This window comes from Marmota marmota, unplaced genomic scaffold (genome assembly GCF_001458135.2).
Source record: "Marmota marmota marmota unplaced genomic scaffold, marMar, whole genome shotgun sequence".
Lineage (NCBI taxonomy): Eukaryota > Metazoa > Chordata > Mammalia > Rodentia > Sciuridae > Marmota > Marmota marmota.
The window spans coordinates 24,784,024-24,809,217 of NW_026000026.1; the positions used below are offsets into that span (position 1 = coordinate 24,784,024).

At 47.9% G+C, this 25,194-nt stretch overlaps 1 protein-coding gene across 7 annotated transcripts; it reads right to left on the reverse strand.

The window, feature by feature from the left end:
• Positions 1–891: 891 nt before the first annotated feature.
• On the reverse strand, positions 892–24,058 carry Dnmt3b (DNA methyltransferase 3 beta). 7 transcript variants are annotated; one of them, XM_015481702.2, is made up of 22 exons: positions 23,851–24,058; positions 22,763–22,824; positions 21,151–21,255; positions 19,750–19,878; positions 19,041–19,247; positions 17,452–17,610; positions 14,648–14,755; positions 13,620–13,764; positions 13,070–13,129; positions 11,603–11,728; positions 11,421–11,465; positions 10,246–10,325; positions 9,876–9,988; positions 9,252–9,435; positions 8,704–8,788; positions 8,130–8,275; positions 7,758–7,848; positions 7,013–7,161; positions 6,259–6,344; positions 4,241–4,310; positions 3,382–3,500; positions 892–1,871 (listed from the first exon to the last, which is right to left on the reverse strand). In XM_015481702.2, the coding sequence occupies exons 1-22, from the start codon at positions 24,008–24,010 to the stop codon at positions 1,730–1,732; spliced, it is 2,571 nt and encodes an 856-aa protein (XP_015337188.1). In that variant the 5' UTR covers positions 24,011–24,058; the 3' UTR covers positions 892–1,729. The 7 variants fall into 7 exon arrangements, with proteins under 7 accessions (XP_015337188.1, XP_048667072.1, XP_015337184.1 ...); XM_048811115.1 differs by lacking the exon at positions 13,070–13,129 and having other exon boundaries at positions 23,851–24,057; XM_015481698.2 differs by lacking the exons at positions 3,382–3,500; positions 4,241–4,310 and having other exon boundaries at positions 23,851–24,056.
• Positions 24,059–25,194: the final 1,136 nt, after the last annotated feature.

Sequence of the window (25,194 nt, forward strand, 5' to 3'; positions counted from 1 at the left end):
CTCTAGACCTATTGCTAACACTAACCTTATCAATTACCCTAAACCTAAACTGAACCCTAAACAAAAACATATCATTACCCTAACCCTGACCCTAAAGCTAAAGAGCCCTCACTCTAAAACCTAACCTCAAACAAACTCTAACCCTGAACCATACCCTAATAATTCCCCTAGCTCTAAACCTGACCCTTACCCTAAACCTATCCATTACACTAGACTTAGCCATAAAACATTCTAAATTTATCTGCAACTGTAAACCTAGACCTGATATTAGCACTAGCCCTAATCCTAGCGCTAAAACTAACAGAAACCCCAGGGCTTATCCTAACCCTAAACCTAGCCTTAATCCTAACCCTAACCATAACCTTAGGCCTAACCCCAACACTAAACCTAACCCTAAACTTAGCCCTAACCCTAGCCCTAATATTACCCCTAATTTACGCCTATCCCTAACCTTAGCCCTAACCCTAGCCCTAAGAATTACTCTAACTCTCACCCTTACCCCATCCTTAGTTCTAAACCTATACCTTACTGGAACAATTATCCTAGGCCTAATCCTAGCCATAGCCTTAGCCCTAGCCCTAACCTATATCTAACTCTAACTGTAAATCTAAATTTAACCCTAAGCATAAACCTATACCTAGCACTAGCCCTAACCTTAATGCTAATCCTAAAACTAGCCCTAATCCTAGCCCTACTGCTAAAACAAATCCCAGACATAGCCCTAAACCTAACCTTAAACCTAAACCAAACCCTAAGCCTAACCCTAAACTTAGCCCTAATTCGAGTTTTAAGCTGAACCAAAAACTAACCCTGACCCTGAATCCGACCATAACAATAACCCTATTTCTAAAGATCAACCTAACCCTAAACCTAAACATAACACTNGTACACGGATGGGGGGGTCTTACCTAGCTCAGCCCCCTCCTTCATGCCCCTCATACAGGAAAGAGGAAGATGACTGAGAAGCTAACTTCTCCTACATAATATATGGCAGCTTATATAATTCCGGCCCACCCCTTCCTGAGTGCCCCAGAGACTTCTATTGCAGATTCCAGGAGGGATTTAGCTAAGGGGGGCTCCTGCCCTTGGGTTTATGGGGAGGGAAATCGCCCTGAATGAGATGATGATGATGATGTCATCCCTGCTGAATCACCATCATGGTGAGAAATACTCTAATGGCTAATGGCCTTGGACTGAGACAAAGGGAATGTGGTATCACAAATAGGTATCACTTCCTCTTCTGGTAGCCCTAGGGAAAAAACATTCATGCTGGACCTTTAAAATGTCCCTCACCATCTACAACTGCACACAGAGCTGTAGACACTTTCAAAAAGTCTTGCAATCAGTCTTGGGTGATTTGGCATTCTAACCTGAGTATATGAGGGCTGTGGGTCTGTGGTTTTGGTATCTTAGCCATTGTTTCTCTGAGTGGTAAACCCAAGAGGGAGGAAAAAAGCCATTTTACTATCTACTTCAAGTTTTAGAAGAAAAAAATGAGCACCGTGTTTGGCTGCTCAGAGCAGCCAGGTCGGAATTGTGCACAAGGGGGTGGCACCTTGGCCACCCCTGCAAGAGAGGATCAGGAGGCTCTGCTCCCAGTGAGCAGGAGGACTAAGGGGAGACCCAACACAGCTCAGCTGAGGGCAGAGGGTGCCTTTAGGGATCAGGGTGCCTTCTGGGTCCTGGCTCTGTCCCAGGAACCCTGGTGCCCCAGCAGGCCTGGGTAGAACTATTCACATGCAAAGTAGTCCTTCAGGGGGGCGAAGAGGTGTCGGATGACGGGCACACTCCAGGACCGCCCAAGCAGCTTCTGGCGGGCACCGCGGCCCATGTTGGACACATCCGTGTAGTGCACAGGAAAACCGAAGATCCTGGGAGGGCGCCAGGGGGAAAAGACAAGGAGTGAGAAGGGCCCATCCCTCTAGCATGCCCACAGCCTCTGGGGAGGAAATCCTCACCTCAACAAGTCCCTTCCCTTAACTCAAGCCCCCTGGGCCTGCAAATAACCCTTTGTTGAACACCAGGAGGTCCAGATGGGCTGGTTCCTCAGAGCCCTTGCTCATGAGATGGACGCAGTGGCACATGCCTATAATCCCAGCAACCTGGGAGGCTGAGGCAGGAGGGTCATGAGTCCAGCCTCAGCAACTTAGTGAGGCCCTATCTCAAAAGAAAAATAATGGCGGAAAATGTGTTTCAGTGGTTAAGCATCCCTGGGTTCAATCCCAGTATGTGTACACACACACACACACACACACACACAGGGGGGAGGTCAGGAAAACTTGATCAAATGATCGTCATGAGGCATGGCTCCTCCAAAATCATGAGTTCAAGCCCAGCCTCAGCAACTTAGCAAGACCCTGTCTCAAAAAAATAAAAAAGGATTAGGATGTGACTCAGTGGTGAAGCACCCTTCGGATCAATTCCAGACACAAAAAAAGTTTTAAAAATTAAAAATTAAAAAAAAAAACCCACAATGATTTTCCATCAGACTTGGGTACGTTACAGTGAATATATCTAAGCATTCCAGTTTTGTCCATAGGGATTTACCTGGCCTCTTAAAAAGCTACAGATGTGCTGAATTGTCCAGGTTTAGAACCAGTACTAAAAATAAAATCAATGGACCAATAACCGAAAGTGTGCAACACCCCAGGCCTGTGTCTTGCTTTGCCATAGCATGTACCCTGGGACAAATATCTATAGCAACCCTTCCATCATATCTTCACCCCGATGTGGATACATTCATGAGTAACATTGTTATCAGTTTTCTCTCTCTGCCAGTCAGAAGTTACTTCAATACCAAGATATAGCTAAGTGAAATTTAAAAAAAAAAAAAAAAAAAATCAAACCAGAGTTAAAATATCTAGAATGAAAATATTGTTATGAAAGTCTTCTGAATATAACCAAAATGTAAGGAGGAAAATTCATAGCCTTTAACATGACTTGCAAATAATAATTTTGCAAAAGACAAGTTAGACCAAAATGGTAAAAACAAAAAAATTTACATCCAAGCTGGTTCTTGGTATCAAATTAGAAGAAGGTAGAGACAGACTGTGGCTGAGGAGGAATCAGCTAGAGAATGAGCAACTTTGCACAAGAAAGAGCAGGTCTGTAGCTGGTCCCTCACACACCCTAGGCCCCGGGACAAGGAGTTCTCAGGGCAGCACAAGCGGTGCCCGGTGATGCCCAGTCTGCTAATCTCAGGTTCCTCACCACCGCCCGCCACTTCTGCCCAGAAATAAGGGCTGGCTCTATAAGGGCATTTCCACCAAACCCACACACAAGGCTGGGAAACTGTGGAGATGTGGCAAGCACCTGCCCCTTGGTGCGGCTGGCCTGGACGGCTCGTTCCTCCCCTTTCTGCCGCTGTGCAGCCTTGCTCACCTTTCGAGCTCAGTGCACCACAAAACATCTTCTTTGCCATTCATGACAACAGGGAAAAGTTGGTTTTTCCCCTGTTTGATGGAGTTGGACTTGGTGGTTATTGTCTGCACTTTCTTTAACTGGAGAACAAAACGATATATCACGGAGTAAGCACAGCAGGAAAGGATCCAGGTGGGATTCAAGGCTCAAAAGCCCTGAGAAAAGATGGATGGAGCACAGAGGGCAGGTGTGTGGGAGACGGGGCAGGGTAGAGCTGGCAGCCAGAGTGAGAAAAGGAGCTCACGAAGGACAAGAACATTGTGTGCTTCCCACAAATGCCAAGAAGGTAAGGCACAGCAAAGACCAGCCTTGAGAGAATGAAATGAGCACCAGGTACCTATGCATGAGATCACCGGGAGGGGGGGCCAGGGCCAAGAAGACAGAGTTATTATAAATAAAAGGCAGCCAGAGTTTGCAGAAATGGTTCTTTGCTTGATGCAGACATGGAGAATTAGGTTCACAGACGTCTTAATGTATTTATCTGTGATGTGACAGTAGATAATTTTTTTTGCAAGAGCATCATTTACGTTTATTACTGGAAGGGCCAGCTGAAATTGCCTCTTATGTATCCAGCATTAACAATTGGAAAGGCAAGTTGTCTGTTTCCCACAGTGATTACTTGTTTATCAAGAATGTCTCCTACACTTAAGAACAGAACAGTTGTGTGGGAGAAAGAGGCCCAGTACCACAGTCATGTGGAGAGAGGGGAGTAGACACCAATAGGACACACCACCAAGGTCACTTTCCAAGTACCCGCCTTGGGGTCACCCAGTGAGCATTCAGGAGGGTGGTGGGGCGGCCATCTGGGAGCACACCTTACCTTTGCAGTCCTACTGAATTCCAAGCAGTCCTGCAGCTCGAGCTTATCATTCTTTGATGCTATCACAGGCCTGGGGACAGCCAAAACCCATTACTTTCTACCCTCTGCAAAGGCCTTGCTCAGGCCCCTCCCAGGGTGGGAGGAGGGAGGGTCTTTGCTGCAAAAATGGGTCCAAGCAGTGAACATGCTCCTGTCATGTGATGGGCAACACACTAGGCCTAAGGACTAGTCTGGGTGCCAAGGATGGACCTGCCGCTGGAGGGGACGCTCCAATATCTGCAGCTACTGCCTCACCTCCTGAGTTTTGGCATCGGTCAAAGCCATGCTACCTCTGAGGAAAGGAGGGAACAGTGGACAGGGAGACAGAGAATCCCTCGGTTTGCTCATTGATCAAGTCAAGCCAGCTCCATGGAAGGAAGTGCTGGCGGGGAAACCAGGGCCTTGTGCATGCTAGGTGATCCAGAACTGAGCTTCGGTTTTATAGGGAGAGCTGGGGCTGGATTTTGGTGGGACTACTTGATACACCAGGACAGCAAACAGAATTGATGGCTCATTACTGGGGATGCAGGCTGAGGACGCTGGAAGGTAGGGTGAGCCCCATGGGAAAGTGATGGGGAGGTGTCACATAAGGATCAATTGGGCTCTTAACAGTTAACTCTGGAAACCTATTTTGCAAATAAAGCGAAGCAAACAGGCCCAAGAAGGGCAAGGGACAGACTCAAAGCATTTGAGCAGTTCCAGGGCGGAAAGGCACAAGACATCTGCAAGCAGAGTGGCTGAACACAGGGCAGTCCCCGGTTATTAAGGCCAGAAGGAACTCGTACATGAAGGTGGAAACTGTCCACTGAGGCCGAGGAACCACACAAAACCTCTCCCTAGACTGCAGACCTCCTCCTCCTCACTTTCTAGGTTTCCAAAGTCACCCTATTCCTGTCCCTCTATTGCAACAGGGCAGGGCAAAACCACAGACTAGTAAAGACTAGCCTGGTGTGACTTACACAAACTAGATGATTTCAGGTCTCAGCCCCTGGTCTCTGCTCGACACGCACCCATAACCCCAGAGAGCTCGGTGGCAGCACCCATCGACTCACCCACACTCCACCAAGAAACGGGATACCTATGAACCTTCCCAAAGCCCACCCCCAACGTGAACCTGTGATCATCCTTTAGCATATCAATGTGTCCAATCCTAGATTGGCAGCAGCACAATGGTGTGTGGGTCTAAACGTGAACATGATACCATTTGATTGGCTGACGAACCAATTAAAAAGATATGATATCCAACAGAAATTCTCAGAACCACTCTAAAACCCCCTCACCTCTACTCACATTTTGGTAAATGCCAGAAAATTATCATGCTTCCAACATTCCCTTGTAAAAGAAGGTGTTTCAAGCTAACATTTTCCCAGAACTGGGATGTCAGTTGCCACATTTTGCATCTTAATTAACGAGTTGTTCTTAAACCATGAATAGACACAATATTCAATCCTTGGCAAAACCCCTTGTTGTGGGTCTATCTAAAGAGATCTGAGCTAGCTCTGGTAAAAAATGCAAAGGTGGAAATGTTAGGAAACCTCAGGGAGATGTTTGGGGCCTACCATTTATCATCTCAACTCTGTCACACACCTGGTCCAGATCCTTTATTTCAAGGGGAATGGGAATCATAACAATTTCCATGTCCTGACGGGTACTGCTATGGCAGCTGGGAGGAAAGGCAGAGCCCAGAAGGAACAACAAGAGGCATCCCTGGCATCAACATGGCTCCAGCACCTGGCACTCTTAAGAACCAGGCCTGTCTGCTCACCATCGGGAACAAATAAGTAGGCCTCAAGTCCTGGCCCAAGATTCCTTGAAATACCAAACAGGAATCAGCCCTGAGATACTGCAGATTGTTCTGAAGCCCAGACTGGGGTTGTTTCTCAGTACAGACAGCACTTTCTAGAAGACTGGAATGTGAAAGCTAACATCTGAATTTCTCTTGGCTGTTACCTGGGGTCCCACTAAGAGTCCCCTGTTACCTGTTCATCCCAGGTAGGTTTCCCCAGAAGTATCTAGCCCTGTGAGCAGCAGACACTTTGATGGCATCAATCATCACTGGGTTACACTGCAGAGACAGAGAGAAGGGGAGCTGCTTGGAGACCACATCAGATGCCAGTGGTCACTCAGAGCAGGGCGTGAGGGATGGATGCAGGTGACTGAACTGCTTCTGGCTATGGAAGAAGGATGGATCTTCCAACCAGGATATAGGCCAAGATCCACCTGGTGGATAAGGCCATGGTCAACCTATTCCCGATGGACAAAGGGAACAGATCAGACCTTCAGATTCTGAGAAAAGGTACCCCCAAACAGCAACTCATATTACAGTTCTGGCAAGTAGAGATCCGGGGTGAAAGAGGGCATCTGGGCCATATACAGCTCTGTACCTCTAGCTGCCAAGTTCGAAGAGCATCAGGGACATAGGTACCTCCCTGAGGCTCAAGCTATTAACATTTTGGCAAACACAAAAAAGTATTTAACAGGACTTGTTGTCTATTAAACAGAACATAATTTAATTTCCCTGAATCCTCAAAGCATCCATTTTCACAACAAGAACATTGAGTCAAATTTCATAGCAAAAGCAGAAGGTGGCTGCATTGTCGCTGATTTCTGTGGGTTATGGGATCTGGTCACAGCCCAGCCAAGACCCTGGGAAACACCAGCAGTTTATACTGCCAGCAGGGCCTTCCCTGCCCAGGTTGCCTTTGACCACCAGAGCCCTCTGGGCATCCTTACCTCCAGGAACCGTGAGATGTCCCTTTTGTCGCCGACCTTCATGGCTACAACATTCTCAAACATCCAGAAGAATGGCCGGTCATCCCCTTCTTTGGGGCGTGAGTAATTGAGCAGGTGGTAGAATTCGAAGAAGAGTCGGCCAGTGCCCTCTATGCCCAGACAGGAGAGAAGGGGACCAATCAAAGCCTTCAGCAAAATCCCCAGAGTTCTTTAAAACCACAGTAAGGACAGCACCATGGGTTCATCTCCCTAAGGTCCTGTGGAATGACTAACTAATAGCTCAGGGTGGAAAATCTGCTTTCATAAAAATGTAAGGAAGATCAATGGAGAAAAAGAACAAGAGAAGGGAGGGAGGGAGAGGGGGGGAGAGGAGGAAATATGGAATGAATTTAACAAAATCAAGTTATAAGTATATATAAAGATACCAAAGGGAACAATCAGAAATAAACAAGGGAAAGAAAAATCAATAGAAAAGAGGAAGATGTGGGAGGAAGACAGAGAAATGGATATTGAAATCAAATTCCTTGTAGGCATGATTTTGTCAAAATGTACCCAACTGCTGCTTCTAACCATAAAAACAGGCAGGACAGTGTCCTTTCTTTGTGGGTCAAGGATGTACAATGGGGTTTGGACAGGGCCTGAGGCACCTAAAACAAAGGTCCCTTCTCAGGAGGTTCCACTGGACCAGACTCCGGTGTTGCCTGTGGGAGACAAAGTTGTTATGGGACAAAGAAGAGCTGCTCACCATACAGGCCTTTCCGGGCAGGATTCACATTTGATAGGTCATTGCATGGGCTTCCACCGATCACCAAATCAAATGGACCCCACTCTTCAATCTGAGGGACCAAAAGAGACAGGCTCAGGGCAAGAGTGTTTCCCAGGGAACTACCAAGAAAACCTCCTTCTAGAATCTTCCCTGGTCAGCAACTCCAAGGAAATGCCCTCCTCACTACTGCCCAAGATGGAAACCAGTCTGTGGTTCGCTTTTGTGGTAAGTAAAAGACACAGGCTCTCTTCTACCCGAAACCCCAAGGCTCACATGGGAGTAGGGGACATTCAGGGTATAGGGGGCAAACAAGAGGAGAGACATGCCCACCCGGGGAGAGGTGACCCTCACATTTTTCTTTGTGATGTTCCTGACGTCATTCACATATTTGATGTTTCCCTCGTGCTTCACGGTTCCAACGGCGATGGATTCTTCGCACACTTCTGAGGCGACATACTTTTCCACTTTAATGCCCAAGTCTTTGAGGACCAAGTAACCTGCACGGGGAGAGGCGGGCACTTGAACACAATGAGAGCAAGGGCAGAGCAGGTGGCTGGCCACGGCTTCCTGCCCTGGCAGAACAAGGACACTCCTCGCTACAGTAACTGGCAGTGTAAGAGTCAGCGCAGGCGAAGGCCACGGGGCACCAGGCAGAGGCTGTGTCTACTCCATCTGTTGGAACTGAAAATTGGAAAGAGCCAAGACGGTGGTAACTGTCACCTGACTGATGGACAGTATATTTGTGCAGGTGGATTGAAAAATTAGATGCCTGCATAGAATTAAAAAACACTAAAACAGGACTCAGAATGAGGGAGAAGGTAGAATAGGAAGAGAAGCCACGGGCAGGGCCCCAGAGGACATCCGAGGCCTTGAGACTCCCTGGCTGCTCACCCTTGTGGAAGCAGAGCCTCCCTAGTGAACTTACCTGTGGCAATTCCATCGAATAGTGACAGGACTCTAATGGGCCGCCTTTTGGCTGCGGGAATCGCAGGGTACAACTTGGGGGCCTCCTGCCAGATAAGGAAGGAGGGTCACAGAGGTGAAGGAGCAGGGGGAAGACTCAACCTCTGAGGAAGGGAAGGGATGACTTTCAGAGGGGTCCAAAGCCGGCTGTGGCTGCCACAGAAGCTTTGATGAGAACTGGCAAGGGAAGACACCATGTGCCACCATGCCCGGGGCAGGGAGTGGCCGCTCTATTCCCAGGTAGGAGGCCCGGCCAAGCACTAAAGGACAGACCCTCTACAGCAATTATCTAGGTGCTCTGGCTAAGAACAGGAAAAAACTATAAAGAAAAAAAAATTGAGATGTCCCAGGATTCCAGGTCCACACTGAGAAGCCAGGGACAAAGAGGCCTCCTTCAGAGCAGGCTGCCTGAGGCCCTGAGAGGCCACTTTTACATGATCTGATTCCCTTAACACCTGCATTCTTTTGAAGGCTATCTTCAGACCAGTGGCCCTGGGGCCTGTGGCTTACGTATTCAAGCCCCATGTCGCTGGTGAAGAAGGTCTGCAGGCGGACATTCCAGTCCTTCCGGCGCCGCAGGACTCCGTGGCAGCGCTGGGGGAGACACATGTAGCAGCTCCAGGGCTCCTGCAGCTTGGCGTCCTCCGCTGTGCCCTTGCCCACCAGCACCTCCAGACACTCCACACAGAAGCACCTGTACCCAGTGGCCAGGGAGAAGCTCTGTGACCAGGACGCCTTCCCTAGGTAGATGGTAACTCACTGCCTAACAACTTCAGCATGAACTGCAAGGTCCCGCATGATGTGGGCCCTTGATTCAAAAAAGGACGAGTATGCTCGGCACTTCTTATAATTCCTACCAATGGACAAAGCTCCAGAGAGGGAGTCTTCCCTGAAGCCCCCTGACCCACTCTTCCCCATGGGGCAGAGCACATCCCTGTTTATCCATTTCTAGTCCTAGGACAACTACAATCAGCATGGCACACGATGGCTGTGCTCACGACTTCCACTTCACCTTAGCTCTCGGGGTGCAGGCCTAAGATTGCAAAAACAGGCAGGTGTCCCAAGACTGCAGAAACTGCAGGGTACAACTCTGCCCCGGGGCCTGAGGATGTACCCATAGGGCCCAGTGCTCACCGGCAACAGCTTGTGTTGCTGCAGAGAAGCAGCTCACGGCCCTCACAGCACACGGTGCAGTAGGACTGATAACCATCGTCGTCGTACATGTAGAACAACTCAAGGAAGCGATCCTGCAGTCATGGAGAAAAGTCCGTGAACAAGTCAGAGGTGGCCTGGTATCCTTTAGGGGACAATGACTCTGGTTTGCAAGCCATTATAGATGAAGCTCTCTACCGGGCCACCCTCCCCTCCAAAAGGAAGACTGCAGGGCGCTGGAGACCTGGGAGACTTTCACTAATGCCTGTGCAAGTACCATCTGCAGGGAAAGGACCTGGAAGATTCTGGAGACAGGAAGAGGCAAGTGCAGGGCAAGGGGAGGAGGACTTACCCGGCACGTCTGGCAAAGCCCCCCCTCAAAGAGCGGGTGGAAGGACACGGGGTTTTTTCTACCACAGGACAAACAGCTATCTGTAAGAAAGACAGGGCCACAGGTTATGGCAATTACAGCCGCAAGGCCAGTTTGAGCAATCACTGCAAACTTGCAGTGTGCCCATCCCAGAGCCTGGGCACGCCAGGCTCACACACACAAAGGGCAGGCCAAACTGGATAACAATAGCAGCCCCTCCCACAGAGGAATATGTTTTGAGGACCTGGTGGGACAAGTTGGCCATGGTATGGCAGCAATTTGGGAGGCTGAGATAATCAAGGCCAGGCTAAAAATTACCCCTATACAAGGGCAGAAATTTGGTGCAATAGCACTCCTGGGTTAATCCCTTTTTCAGGGAGGGGGCGGTAATAACACTGAAGCATTTGTAGTGACTCCAAATAGCTTTTGATGGCTGAGGATAGGAATTGCCCGTGGCATTTCCTATACAACACAGAGCTGTAATTTCTGAGCCCAAGTCCCCACCAATATGCTATTTTTGTCCTGGTGTCCTATCAGTAGGTCTGAAGTGTTTCAGTGACTTCTTGCCACAAACCAATCCTTCTACAGTAAAAGGGTCTCAGGTTATATGGATAACTATAGGTTGAAGGTTCCAGAGTGTCCAGGGATGCTCCAAAACCGGGCTTTCCCTGGGCTAGGGACTACCTTTTTCCTACTCAACACACATCTGTGGACTAAAGGCCACCGGGCTGAGGAAGAAGGGGCTTGCAGGTACCTCCTCCCGTTCATTAGGTCTGTATCATTAGGTCTGTTCTGTGTCTTGAATCCAGAGGAAGTTCCCAGCTAGCACATGCTGAACAGAGTCACTAGAGAGGGACAATGACAGTGTGTGCCCACCATTCACCTAAAAGCTAGTTCCTGGAGGACCTTGGTTTCAGGCTGTCTTGGCTCAAGTGCCTGCAGTTGCATTCTCTCATCACACCTCCCTGCTCGCTCAATTAAAAATATTTCTCAATTTAAAAAATTTTTTTAAATTATCCTACTCAGTCTGTACAATGTTCCAACAGGGACACAAAGGAGGACAAGGAAGCCCTGATTTGAGCCCAGATCTGTGGGAGAACCCAGGCAGGCCTTGGGTAGTACCCAGAGGGGAGGTAGATGGGGGGGGTCAATGTTACCTTCCAGATTGTTCTTGTTGTTGGTAACATCAGAAACCATTTGTTCTGTTGAGGAGAGAGGGAGAACGTGTAAGGAGATGAGCTCAGGGACAACAGGGTTGTGTTCTCATCTGCACCCTCCTTACAGGGTGGTCCTCACACCTGCCAGTGCAGACCGTCACCTCCCCTTCCCCAACAATCACCTCGGCTCTGATCTTCCTCTCCACGGTCCTTGCCATTGTTATAGCAGTTTGTCTTGAGGCGCTTGTTTGGGGGACAGTGGTCAGAGGCAGCTGAATCATCAGTTGTGCGTCTTCGACTCTTGTTCTCTGTGAAAGGCAAGCAAATAGCAGCCGTGGCTTGATTGGAGGAGGATACAGGATAGGTGGGCCCCCGGGCAGACAACACTGTGCTGAAAACCATCTACACCTAGGGCATCACAGGGGACTTAACACTGGGTGGACATGTCCATGACAGGCCACCAGAAGAGGAGCCAATCTAAAACCCTACCCCAGGTTGCAGGATCTTTCCTATGTGGGGGGTGAAAGAGCATGTCCTCTTGGACTCGCAAGAGGAAGTATAAAACGCAATCCACAGCTAAACCCTGACACATCTACAAGTGCTGTCCAACACGCTGCCCAGCAGTCACATGTGGTAACCAAGCATTTGAAATGCAACCAAGTGACTGAAGAATTTCCTTTGTCTTTGAATATCAACTGAAAATCTGGTAACTCATTTTAAAAAAAGTTCATTTGATATTAATTTGACATCTAAATCTACATTGGAAATGATTTGGTTAAACTGCATTCAATTGACAATTGATATTTGTATTTAATTCATCTATACTGCATCAACATTTATCATCAGAATCAAGATGATATATACTGTATGCATGCCTACAATCCCAGCTTCTCAGGAGGCTGAGGCAGATGATCGCAAATTCAATGTCAGGCTAGGCTACATAATCCTGACTCATAAATAAAAATATAAGGAGTTGGAGTTGTTGCAGCTCAGTAGTAGAGAACCCCTGGGTTCACTACTCACCACCAAAAAAGAAAAAAAAAAAATCTTAGAATGTAGCTCAGTGGTAAACAACCTTTGGTTCAATCCCAGAATTAAGGTATATAGGAAAATCTATAAAAATACTTAATTTTTAAGAAAGTACTAAACAAAGGTGAAAAATCAATTTTTATATTACACTACCATTAATACTACAAACGTTATGTTAAAATGTATGAGTACTAAATTTTCCATGTCCCCTTTCAATGAAAACTACTAGAAAATAATATGGTGGCTCCTTTGTTTAAATCCCATTCAGTTTTCTATTGAAACATAAAACCCCATTCATTTAACCATCAGGGTTAACTTTGACTCTGCCCTTGAGAAAGAAAATTATATAGCCATCAAAATCATAAGTACTCTTTTAGTGACAAAAATCACAATTAATAAGTGCTTAGACAATGAAAATTGAGAAATAAAGGGAAGGCAGTAGGAATCCAAAGGGGTTCAGAAAAGGCTAAGGATGTGCAACCCAACAAGATAACCTGGGGGAGGGAGTGAGGGGGGAGTGAGGGGGTTCAGATTGAAATTTGATTCTTTTCCAGTGACCATTGCATATGCCAAGAAATTGAAAGAGCAAAGAAAATAGAATATAGATGGGAAGGGAATACCGTGTTTCCTTGATTCTAAGTTCCTACTGCCTGCACGACGCACCTTCGATTTATTAACCACTTTGTAGGGGAAACAAAACAGAAAACATTAAATGTATGGATTGTTAAGACACATCCTGCATTTCAGGAAACCATGGGTATAATGGTGGAAATATGGTTATTGGTCAAAATGTTTAGGGTGTCACATTTAAGGTTTTCTCCAATGACCAATTTAATAATTTTTTTTCCTTTAAAAAAAGAAAGGATGCTTCCTGCTTATTCAACTTTTTATGAGATTCAATCTCGGTTTTATGTATATGACATTAATTTAGCATGAAAGTGTCTGCGGAGGCCAAGAAAGCCTGGAATGGCCTTCATTTGCGCTAGATGTTTCTCACAGGCCTGGGCTCACAGGACACAGTTCACAGGCCACGGAGGTGGGCCTCTGAGGAGTCTGGCTGCAGATCAGCTGGGTGGGGCATGGGCAGGTGGGGTGGCACGGTCTCTCAAGGGCTTCTCCCACCAGCAGAGGCAGCTGGCAGTGGGCGCTGCCTCAGGGACTCATTCCCACCTGGTTGGTTGTTGTTGGGTTTGAGGCCCTCGATCCCAGTGGGCTTGAAGCCCCCGTGGGCCCACTCCAACATGGGCTTCAGCTGGTCCTCCAAAGAGTCTCCAGGGCTGCTGGGGAAGGTCTTGCCAGCTCGTACCCTGGCTTTCTGCCAAGATATAAAGGCAGAGTCTGTGGTGAATGGGGGCGGAGATACTGCTCACCAGGGTGCACCCAGGGACTCCCCCTGCCAAGGCCAACATTCCCCTTGACACTGGACCCCATTCATAGCAGGACAGCTGTCCTGGGCTGCAGCACGTGACCTGGGAAGGAAGAATAGCCTGGGCAGGGAGACAGGCAAGAAATCATGGAACTCGGGGTGGGAGATGGTTAGTATTGTATCTTGCCCTATGGAAACCAAGTATGATCTCTTTCCTGTAGGGAATGAGCTTTCTTTTAACCAGAGGAATCAGAAAAGCTCTGCCACTTTGTGACAGTGGAAGTCTCTGTCAGCTCTACCTTAACACCTCTGTACCTCGTTCAAGATGGATAATGAAATGAAAATGAGAATGCAGTCAAGCATCCTTTATTACGTGGACCATTAGGCTTTGCAGGTGTTATTCAGAGAAACTAGCTGGCTCAGGAATGCCACATGAACCAAAACAATGTCAAGGCAAGGTAGGAGAAGGGAGAGCACTTAACAGTTCACATGTGATACCATGGCCCACAGACAAGGTGGCCTGAGGTGCTCTCCAAGCTTGGCCTTGAACCACTCCACAATCATGGAGCCAGGGGGAGCTTTGAGGTCTCTGGAGAAATATACTGACATGAATCAACCTCCCACATACACACCCTTCCTGATTCAGACACTAATAATGACAAGCAGCAGGTGGGAGACCTCCCAATCAGGACACCAACACTGGTGATGTTCACCTCCTCTCTGATGGCACTGTGCCCTCCAAGCCATACTTGGCCTCTCAGTGACCTGAGCTAGCTCTCAGTAGACCTCGTTTCCTCCAGGATGAGGACCTCACTCCCCACTCCCATGTTACCTCCAGGGCCTGGTACATGGCCTTCCTGTATGACACCAGTTTATTGAAGGTGGCCTGGTTAAAATGCTGACTGAACAGCCCCAAGGCCACCAGTTTGTCTGCAGAGACCTAGAAGAGAAAGACATCATCAACATCTACCTAACATCTGTAACTCCAGGAAGGAAGATTTTCACACACTTTATGTGATAGCCCATTCCTGGGGACAAAATTCACAGATGTCAATCCAGAAAGGAAAGAAAAAAATATATATATATAAGAGAAATGGTACACAGAGTCCTGATACAAATAGAGGCAGCAATGGCACATTCCCCTCCAGAGGTGGGGAACAAGATACTCAGAAGGACAAACCAGGTATATATGTTGAGGTGTGAGGGGCGAGATCATTTTTCCAGGAACAACCCTGAGGCTTGGGTCTGTAATTCACTGTGCATACATTTTGTGTGAGATGTTTTGCTTTCCTCATTCCTGAATATAAGCCTGGTAGTTTTCTCTTCAGCTTTGGATTAAATAATTTCAGATATAATCAATTTGATCATTTAGTTATTTGATTTTAGGTATTGCAACTTGACATGCCAAGTCCCCAGGCCAAGTGGGAAATGAAAGTGGCAGCTGATCAGAGGTACAGGACGCATGTGCAGTGCAGTGGTCCTGAGAGTGCACTCCAAGGCTCTCCTCCGTTTTGTACACAGACTGATCTCCATGAAGAGGTGCGGCCACCATTCCTGTAGAAATGGCCAACTGCTACCAGCTGGAGCCACCCACAGGCATGCACTGTGCAGGATCTCATCCCACAATTCCAACAGTCCCATAATGACTCTTTTTGGCATCAGACCGTATCATGAAAACCATTTTCAATGTCACTGGGTCAAGACAATTCTAAGGAAGTAACCCTCTCTGGACCACGGCACTGCACAGGTGTCCTGTACATGTACATACAATCAGGGGCTTCGTGGCTAAAATAAGCCCAGGACACTTGTCCTTCTGCTCCCTCTGCTGGTCAGAGAGGACATCTGCATGCAGTGTCACCAGGCAGTCACATGTCTGTGATCCGCCTTGGGGAATCTCAGTGTCTATGAGAAGTGGCAGGAAAGAGGCCAATTCATGGAAAAACTAGAAGCTAGAAACCAGGAACAAATTAGATGATAACTCATTCCCACATTTGCTTTCATCTCGCCCAGCTTGTTAAATAGGAACCTCATAAAACCTGCTGGGAATTAAAGGTTGGACCAACATTTTGGTTGTTTTTGAAAGAATACTGAAGATTGAACCCAGGGCCACATTGTTGGCCTTTTTTTTTTTTTTTTTTTTTGGGTAACCCATCTCCCTTCTTATTGAACAGAGGCATTTAACCACTAAACTACATCCCAGCCTTTTTTTTATTTTAACAAAGGTTTTGCTAAGTAAATGCTTACAGCATCACTAAATTGCTGAGGCTGGCTTTCAATTTGTAATCCTTCTGCCCCAGCCTCCTGGGCCACTGGGATGGCAGGCATGCTCCACCAAGACAAGATATTCCTAATTTGAGATAGAGTCTCACTAAGTTGACCAGCCTGGCTTCATACTATAAAATTATAATTATTAGAAATATAGGCCCACCAACAGGTAAGCACACAGGTGTTGACTGACATTCCTAAGAGACCATGTCAGAAAAGGTCTTCTTCCTGCACTACTCAAACCAAAATTTTTTGCAGATCTCTTAACTGCACAGCAGGGCAGCGCGGGTGGGTATGGAGGATTGAAGTCAGGGGCACTTGACCACTGATCCACATCCCCAGACCCATTTTGTACTTTATTTAGAGACAAGGTATCTCACTGAGTTGCTTAGAACTTCGCTGTTGCTGAGGCTGGCTCTGAACTTGCTATCCTCCTACCTCAACCTCCCAATCTGCTGGAATTACAGGCGTGTGCCACGACTCCTGGGTTGCTCAGGCTTTCTACAGGAGATAAAAACGTAATATAGCCCCAGTTGATACAGCATAAATGAGGCCCTGGACCCAGCAGTATTAACTATTGAGGCCCAGCACCTCAATAGTTAAAAATAAACAGAGAATTCCAGCAGAATTCATGGTCAAGGAAAAATTTTTTAAATGGTTCATATCAATCACCAAGAGGCTCTGAACTATAAATTTTTCCTAACTTGCCTCATATGAACAGATGGTGACCATCCCTTCTGACCTTTCTATTGAGTACATTTGGGTGCCAACTCAGGAAGATACCCCCTAAAATCTCAGATAGGTATATGATCTGCCCCAGAGAAATAAATCCAATAAGTAAATATAGCCTGGTGAATCCAGGACTTTCCACCCCTTGCTTATCCCCTTTGAAAGTGCAATGAGCTCTCTTGCCATAAACTCAAGTATCTGCTTAGCAGGTGAATACAGGTAAGCAGGGAGTACAGGTAAGCAGGGAGTACAGGTAAGCAGGTGAATACAGGTAAGCAGGGGAGTACAGGTAAGCAGGGAGTACAGGTAAGCAGGTGAATACAGGTAAGCAGGGGAGTACAGGTAAGCAGGGAGTACAGGTAAGCAGGGGAGTACAGGTAAGCAGGGAGTACAGGTAAGCAGGGAGTACAGGTAGGTAAGCAGGTGAATACAGGTAAGCAGGAAATACAATAAGCAGGGAGTACAGGTAAGCATGGATTACAGGTAAGGAGGGAGTACAGGTAAGCAGAGAGTATAGGAAGATTCTGTCCTTACAGAAGACTGCTGCATCCTTCTGCAGAAAGATCGCAAATTAACTGCCTAAGGAAGGAACTAACACTTCAGATCTACACGACTTGAGATTATGCCTTGCGCTGGACTCACCTCAGAGAACTTGCCATCACCAAACCACTGGACCCATCGCATGCCGGACATGGCCTGGCGCTTGGAGGTAGCCTTCCAAGAAACCACCATGGCAGGCCACCAGGAGAAGCCCTTGATCTTGCCCCATACCAGGTCCCCTATTCCAAACTCCTTCCCATCCTGGAAGAGAAACCACATAGAATAAAAACATTTGTGAAGACATGTCAACCTGGCCAGCTCCTCCTGCCCCTCCACTGACCCCCTCAGCAAAACAAGCTTGGTGCACAGATGTGAGATGTCACTGGTGGGGAGCTCAGACGGCATGCCTAGCATGTGAGCAACCCCGGGCGCATACCCAGCCGCAAGGAAAGAAAGGAACTCATCAAGTGTATCCACAGTACAATGTCCTCTGACATAATGCACAGAGTACATCCTGTACCATAAGTACCTCCATGGGAAGGGAGGCTTCACTCAGCAACACTCAATTAAACCATCGTCCAGATCCCTGCATGCATTAAGAAGATGAAAGTAAGCAGTGCTGGCAATCTGGCATATAGCCAGATATAACTCTTGCGATTATAAACATACGTAGGGCATAACTAAAGCAATTATAGCTGGGCTACAATCAAATGCACAAACAGAAACCACATTATGTACTATGTGTTAAACACAGTACTTACATCTACGTACAAATAAGTGATGTTCAGAGAATCACAATTCACACAGTAACTCTGGTGCCTGACTTAAAATGTCTCGGGGGAAATGGGAAGGACCATGTTGTATATAGAAAATTTAGAATTCAAAAATGGTAAAAATGACAAATTGTAGTACCACTGGGTAGTCTTTAAAATTTATCAACAATAGGTCAGGTGTGGCGATACACCTGTAAACCAGCAATTTAAGAGGTTGAAGCTGGAGGATAAAAGCCTAAACAACTTAGTGTCTCACAAAGGACTGGGGACTCAGCCCAGTGAGAAAGAACCCCACATAACCCCCCCAAAAAAAATTATCAACAGTACACAGGCGTGGTGGTGACACATGTCTATAATTCCAGTGATTTGGGAGGCTGAGGCAGGAGAATTACAAGTTCCAGGTGAGATTTAGCAGTCGCCCAAGACCTTGACTCAAAAATAAAAACTGGGAATGCCTGAGTGTCGTGTGACTGCCTGTAATCCAGGGGCTCAGTAGGCTGAGGCAGGAGGATCCCAAGTTCAAAGCCAGCCTCAGCCTCTTAGCGAAAGAGCCTGTGGATCTAATCCCTGGTGCTAAAAAATTAAAAATGTTTAAAAATAAAACCACTGGGGATGAGCTGGGGATGGTGGCGCATGCCTGTAACCCCAGCAACTCGGGAGGCTGAGGCAGAAGGATGGAAAGTTGAAAGTCAGCCTCAGCAACTTAGCAAAGCACTTAGCAACTCAGTGAGACCCTGTCTCTAAATAAAATACAAAAAAAAGGACTGGGGATGTGCGACTCAGTGGTTAGTGCCCCTGGGTTCAATCCCAGGTACAAAAAAAACACTGGGGATGAATGTGGCTCAGTGGTAGCAAAGCCACCAGTGGCTGGCGCCTGTTCTTACATTCGGCATCCTGGGGCACCCGCAGGAGGAGTACCTGGTACTCAGTGTTGTCAGAGTCTCTCCCCTCTGCGTCCACCTGGGAGGTCTCCGAGTTCTCCTGCTGGCTCTCAGCTAGGCTGGCACAAGGGGTACTGCTGCTCTGTGGTGTCACATCGTCCTCCGTGAGGTCGATGGTGAGGTAAGGAGTGGACGGGGATGGCCACGGCGTACCTGGTGAGGCTGTTGACCGCCGCCTTAGGGACTGTGGATGGAAGGACACAGTTTGCGTCACAGCAAAGCAAACCAGGTGATTGGAGACCAGTGATTCCCCTGTGGCTTCCCAAGTAGCAGAAAGAGGGAAGAAAGAAATTGAGGAGGTTCAAAATCACCCAGGACAGTTTTCAAAGGAAGAAGTGTCATTTAAGTGGTGAAAGTCATCAGGACCAGAGAAAGGACAATGACGGGTAAGTGCCAAGAGGCTGCCAAGCCCCATCTGAGAAGGGGGATCCTGTAACCACCTATTGTGTCCCCACTGGAAAGAGCAGTGGAGTTTTCTGGAACAGAAGACACTGAGGCGACAGGACAGTTCTGGAAGTTCCACCCAAGAGCAGGCCAGGAGAGAAGCCATTCAGCCGAGGAGAAGCTTTCCAAAACCCAGGAGAGAAAAGGAAAATCAAGATCCTGAAAAAGAGCCGTGAAGAGAGGACACGGGTCCTGCACCAGCCATGGGTTCTCCCCGTGAGCGGCTGGGCAGGGGCACCAACCCTGGTAGCCGGGAACTCCACGGGAGACTCGTCCACGTGACTGCGGCCCTGGCGGCCTCGGGTGGGATGTGGGAAGGACTTGTACCTCTCCCGACTGGAGGCACTGTTGTTGCTATTTCGGGTTCGGACCTGGAAGCAAGACAGGATAGGCACCAGGCCTTAGGTGACTGGAGGTATGGGGACTGGGACTCAGGGCCGCACGACAACCGAGGACACCTAGTGGTTGGAAGGCAGTAAGGAAGTTGATGTGCTTCGCTAGTCACAGCACACAAACCTGGCCAGAGGAGACCAGCAAATGAGGATAAATGCACAATTACCAAAAACCACACTTTTTTCCCCCCAAAAGGAGCATAAAGCCAATTATTGTTTTTCTCAGGAAGGCCAAGGCTCTCATCCAGGAAGGAAAGGCCATTATACTACACTTTCTCAAAATGGTATGAGTTTGAGTGTTGCAGCCCAATTCCAATTCTATAAGACTTGATGTTTGGGGCTGGAGATGTGGCTCAAGCGGTAGCACGCTCGCCTGGCATGCGTGCGGCCCGGGTTCGATCCTTAGCACCACATACAAACAAAGATGTTGTGTCCGCCGAAAACTAAAGAAGAAATAAATATTAAAATCTCTCTCTTGCTCTAAAAAAAAAAAAATTAAAAAAAACTTGATGTTTAATCCTGGAAAGTTACTGGAATCTTTGTGTGTCTAGAATGGGGATTATAGAGCTAGGGACATAGCTCAGTGGGTAGAGTGCTTGCTTCATATGCACAATCCCAGCACCACAAAAAAAATAAAACTGGGATAATTAGCCAAGCAGGCCTTTAATCTCTACAATGAAGTTAAAGGAGGCAGGAAGACAGCCTCACAACTTAGGGAAACCCTGTCTCAAAATAAAAAGGGCTGGGAATGTAGCCCAGTGTTCCTGGGTTCAATCCCCCGTACCAAAAACAAAACTAAATTAAATACACATATTAAACTGGGAAAATGAGACTAGTAATCCATGTCTGGAAGTCAGTCAGTCAGTAAGTGTCTGCCTAGTCTCTAGGGGCTGGGGGATCATGAGTGCTAATTGACATCCCATCCTCAGATGTTAAATTCTGCGGTAGAGCCACAGCATCTATCTCCAGAAATGACAAGGGCCCCGGAAGTGACTTGGCAGCTGAGCAAGCTGTCTACTCTGAAAATTCTATATCACCCTACCATTTTCAAGAGAGGGCCAAAAAAAAGATCTTGAAATCTGCCATAGAAAAGATACCGCACCTGAAATAAACCTCCAAACTATGATAATTCGTGAGTCTGGCTGTGATTTCCTGAATTTTCAATACATTTGTTCACCTGTCTTCCATGTCCCCCCAGGGGGATCGACCCATCCCTGGTGGGAATCCCTGGGCTCTGCACGTGGGACTTACTGCTGGGCTTGCAGAGCGGGTCCTGGTTTCCCGGAATAGTCTTGGCATCACAGGAGCCTCAGAGCTGTCCCCATCTTCTTCACCATCTGCTTCCCCTGTCAGATCCTTTTGAAGGAATAAGATCAATTTTTCAATGTTAAGTCACACAGGCAAAGTAGCTAAAGACTGGATCCCCAGAAACCCTTCATAAAATTAAGCAAAGACACCAAGAAATATTGTCTAAAGGCTTTTGCATTAGTTTGCCACAGGATCACAGGAAAGATAAACCTCAGTGAATCATCAAGTCACAGGAATAAGACTTGATAAGGAAAATGAGTCCCAGAGCTCACCATGATGAGCAAGGGACACCAGGACAGTTTCCACCACTCGAAGCACATGGGGGAAAATGCACGGAAACTGCTCACTGGAGACACTTCTTGATATAATGACAAGAAGCAATGCCACCAACCCGGGATTGTGTCATGAAGACGCTAATGCAGGCTCCAGCCGCACCCAACATGCACAGAGCACAAAAATTGAAACCAAGAGTAGCCAGATGTGGCTAAAGCTTTCAAAAGTCTCATTTTTTGAAATGGAGCCCATTCCCCTTATTTTAGAATTGGAATAATGTTTACACACAGCACAACAGGGTTATAACAAGCCTCAAATAACACAGGCTTAGCTTAGACACAGGAAATCCTCAGATGGATTTCATTACTTTTACTGATAACTAACTGGATAACACAGTAGCATTCCTGAAGCTGTGATCCAGTCTGTTTTAACCCTCCATAGCCTTTGGGCACCACCTGGATCCCTTATTTGGTGGACCACCACTAAAACACAACAGATGCCGCAGAAAGATGTATGTGTGCTCACTGTCTGACTTCTGCTCATGACTGTCCCCAGGGCTTGCCATGGGCTGGGTTATAGCTCAGCGGTAGAGCGCTTGCCTCTCAGCACCACATAAAAATAAAGATATTGTGTCCATCTTTTACAAAAAAATCCTAAAAAGAGCAACCCAAGGGACAAAACTAAGACTAATTATAAAAGGACATAAATAAACAAACATGATGGAAAAAAAAGATGTTGGTAAAACTGAAGAAGTAAAATCTTTAATATTACAGCAGTTCTAACAATTCTTTAAAATCTTGTAAAAAATTTTCTTGAGGCCAGATAACCTGATATCAAAACCACAGATGTGAAAACTCACATCTTCTATTCATTCTATTCATGAGTAAATGAATTTCAAAACAAAATCTGCCAGGCTCAGTGGGGCACACCTGTAATTTCAGTGACTTAAGAAGGTGAGGCAGGAGGATGGAAAGTTTGAGGCCAGTCTTAGCAACTTAGGAAGGACCCCATCTCACTAAGGGCTGGGAATACAACTCACCCCAGGCTCAATCCCTAGTAACACAAACACACACACAAAAGAATTATGAATTATGTCATAGCTGTCCAGGTTAAGAAATAATTTCATACACAGGAAGCATTCAGGAAAACAAAACTTCTCAATTTAGTTTGGGGAAAAAAAAAGATTAGCTTCACTTGTCAGTAGCAATTTGAGCCTCAGAGACCTACTGGATGGATAAAAATATTATAGCTAATGTCCTGGAAGGGGAACATGGGAAACTACCTGAGTGTAGCTGATTAGGCTGGAGACCTCCCTCTTGGACAGGCGGGAGCTGGATCTGCGGCCTAGGGAGCAGAGCAGAGTTTAGGAGCAGAGTTTCAGAGCAGGCCCCCGCCCGGAGCACAGCCTTGCTGATGGCTGTGGCTTGAGATCTTGCGGACCATGTTGCCTCAGGAATGAACTCTCAGGCCCTTGGTACTCTTGTCCCTACCATGGACTCATAAGCAACAAGGCACAGAAACAAAATCAGATCCAAAACAGTTCTGAGGGGAGCCATCTGAGTCTGTGACCACGAACTGCATTTAAATGAGGAAGTCAGGTCCCTTGCTGATAGGACACTAGCTTAGCATCCGCACCAGGCCCTGGGATCAGATTCCAGGCATCACTAAAATCCATCAATAAAGGCTGGGACAGGAGGATTGCCAATTCAAAGCCAGCCTCAGCAATCAGGAGGCACTAAACAACTCAGTGAGACCCTGCTTCTAAATAAAATACAAAATAGGGCTGGGGATGTGGCTCAGTGATGGAGTGCCCAAGTTCAATCCCTGGTACAAAAAAAATAATAAGTCAACAATTCTGCATCTGCCCTTTCAGCCACATGTCCAAAACACAGACATGTGGCTATTAGGGTTAACAATGCAGAAAAAGGCCACTGTCACTCTTGCATTAACAGAAAGTTCTAGAGGACAGCACAGAACAGGAAGGGATGGGGGTGGGTGGTGTGAAAACCAAGACAGGCAGAAGGCCTAGTGAGGAGGTCTGGAAGTGCCACAGGGAGGGTGCTGCAAAAGCAAGCCTCAGTCCCAACCACAGGCCTGGGAGAGGGGCTGGGTCCCACTGTAGGAGGGCCAGAATCTTGGCCGGTGGAGGCAGGATCACCCTATGACTAGTGGCAAAGGACAGGAGAACATGCTAAGTGTCCCTCCCCTCAGAGTCCCAGCTGAGGGGAGGAATGGGAGGGGCTGAGGCAGGGAGAAGGAGGGGCTTTGGCTGGCCACATCCTCCCTGGGCTGAGGTCTGTCTGCAGCGCCCACCCAAGGTATCACCTGACCCCACCCTGACTCCCATCTGGCTCCCATCTGGCTGGCCACCTCTGATCTCAGGTGAGCGGATAGCCTCCAGGATGGGGGGCGAAGGGGCGTCCTTGGAGTCGGAGGACTGGTCACTGCTGGCCCCATTGATGAGAATGATGGAGTCCTCCCTCCCGCTGGCGCCCTCCTCTTCACTGAGGTGTCTGGTATCCCCCTTCATCGTTTCCTGTGGGAGAAGGCCAGAATGGGTAGTGGAAGGGAGGCAGGGGCATGGATTAGCACAGCCCCCATCTTCCTGACAGTGGCTTGATGTCCTCAGGCCAAGGGAGGACCCATGACCCAATCTGAGGATGACATCCTACCCCAGGACCCCACCCAGACGGCCCCCCATAGTCTGCCCCCTCACCAAACTCGGAGGCTCAGGACTTGGTTCCATGTGGCCAGGCGGCCCCGAAGGCTCAGATGCCAGCACCCCGGACAGAGGAGTGGACTGGGGCTGGGGTTTGAGGCTCAGGCTGCTCTGTGCAAATAGCTGGCCCCTTCAGACAATGCCATTTAGGACCTAGCTGGCCAGGCCTGCCTGCCGCCAGCCTCAGGTCCCTCTGCCCCTGGCCCCTTCTCCCTGCCCAGCCTCTGCAGGGCCTCAGGAAGCCAGAGCATTATTTTCCCTCCTGACCCCTTTGTTTGCTCTCTCCCTTCCCCTCAATCTCCAGGTCCTCTTCCCACCGCCCCCTCCTCCCCCACAGAACCGCTTCTCTCCTCTCCATGGCAGCACAAGCCCCGCCTAACCCCATCCTCAGGGGCCCATTGGTCTGCTGGACTGTCACTCACTCCCCTCCTCCCTCACCAGCTGGGGCTTGGAGTCCCAAGTTCCCAAGAAGAGAAGGATGGAGGAGGCTCAGGAGCAGAGCCTGGGCAGTTACAGGAGAGGAATGCCCCACACCCCCACCCAGGCTTGGCCTCCCCATGCTGTCCCTTCTGTCACCGCAGTATCACCAGGTCAATCAGCTAAGACACCACTCATGGAATGTGGAAGCTGAAGTGTGGCCCATTCCACAGAGCCAGCACTAATTAGACATTTGTTGGACACAAGAGTCTGCACCTTTCTCCCAGGGAGACTGTGGGCTCATTTTATGCAAAAAGAAAACTGGTAAATGAAGTTCATCTCCAGAGTCAAAATTCACATCCAAGCATCAATGGTAGATCGCACCCCGCTCAGTGGTGAAGCACTCTTGCCTAGCATGCATGAGGCCCTGCATTTGATCCCCAGCAACACAAAACAAATTTTTATCCAAGGACTAGAAATGTGCCTCAGTAGTAGAGCAGTTGCCTAGCATGTGGGAGTCCCTGGGTTCAATAAATAAACAAATAAGAGGGATGGGAGGGGGGTGCCTGGAGTTGTGG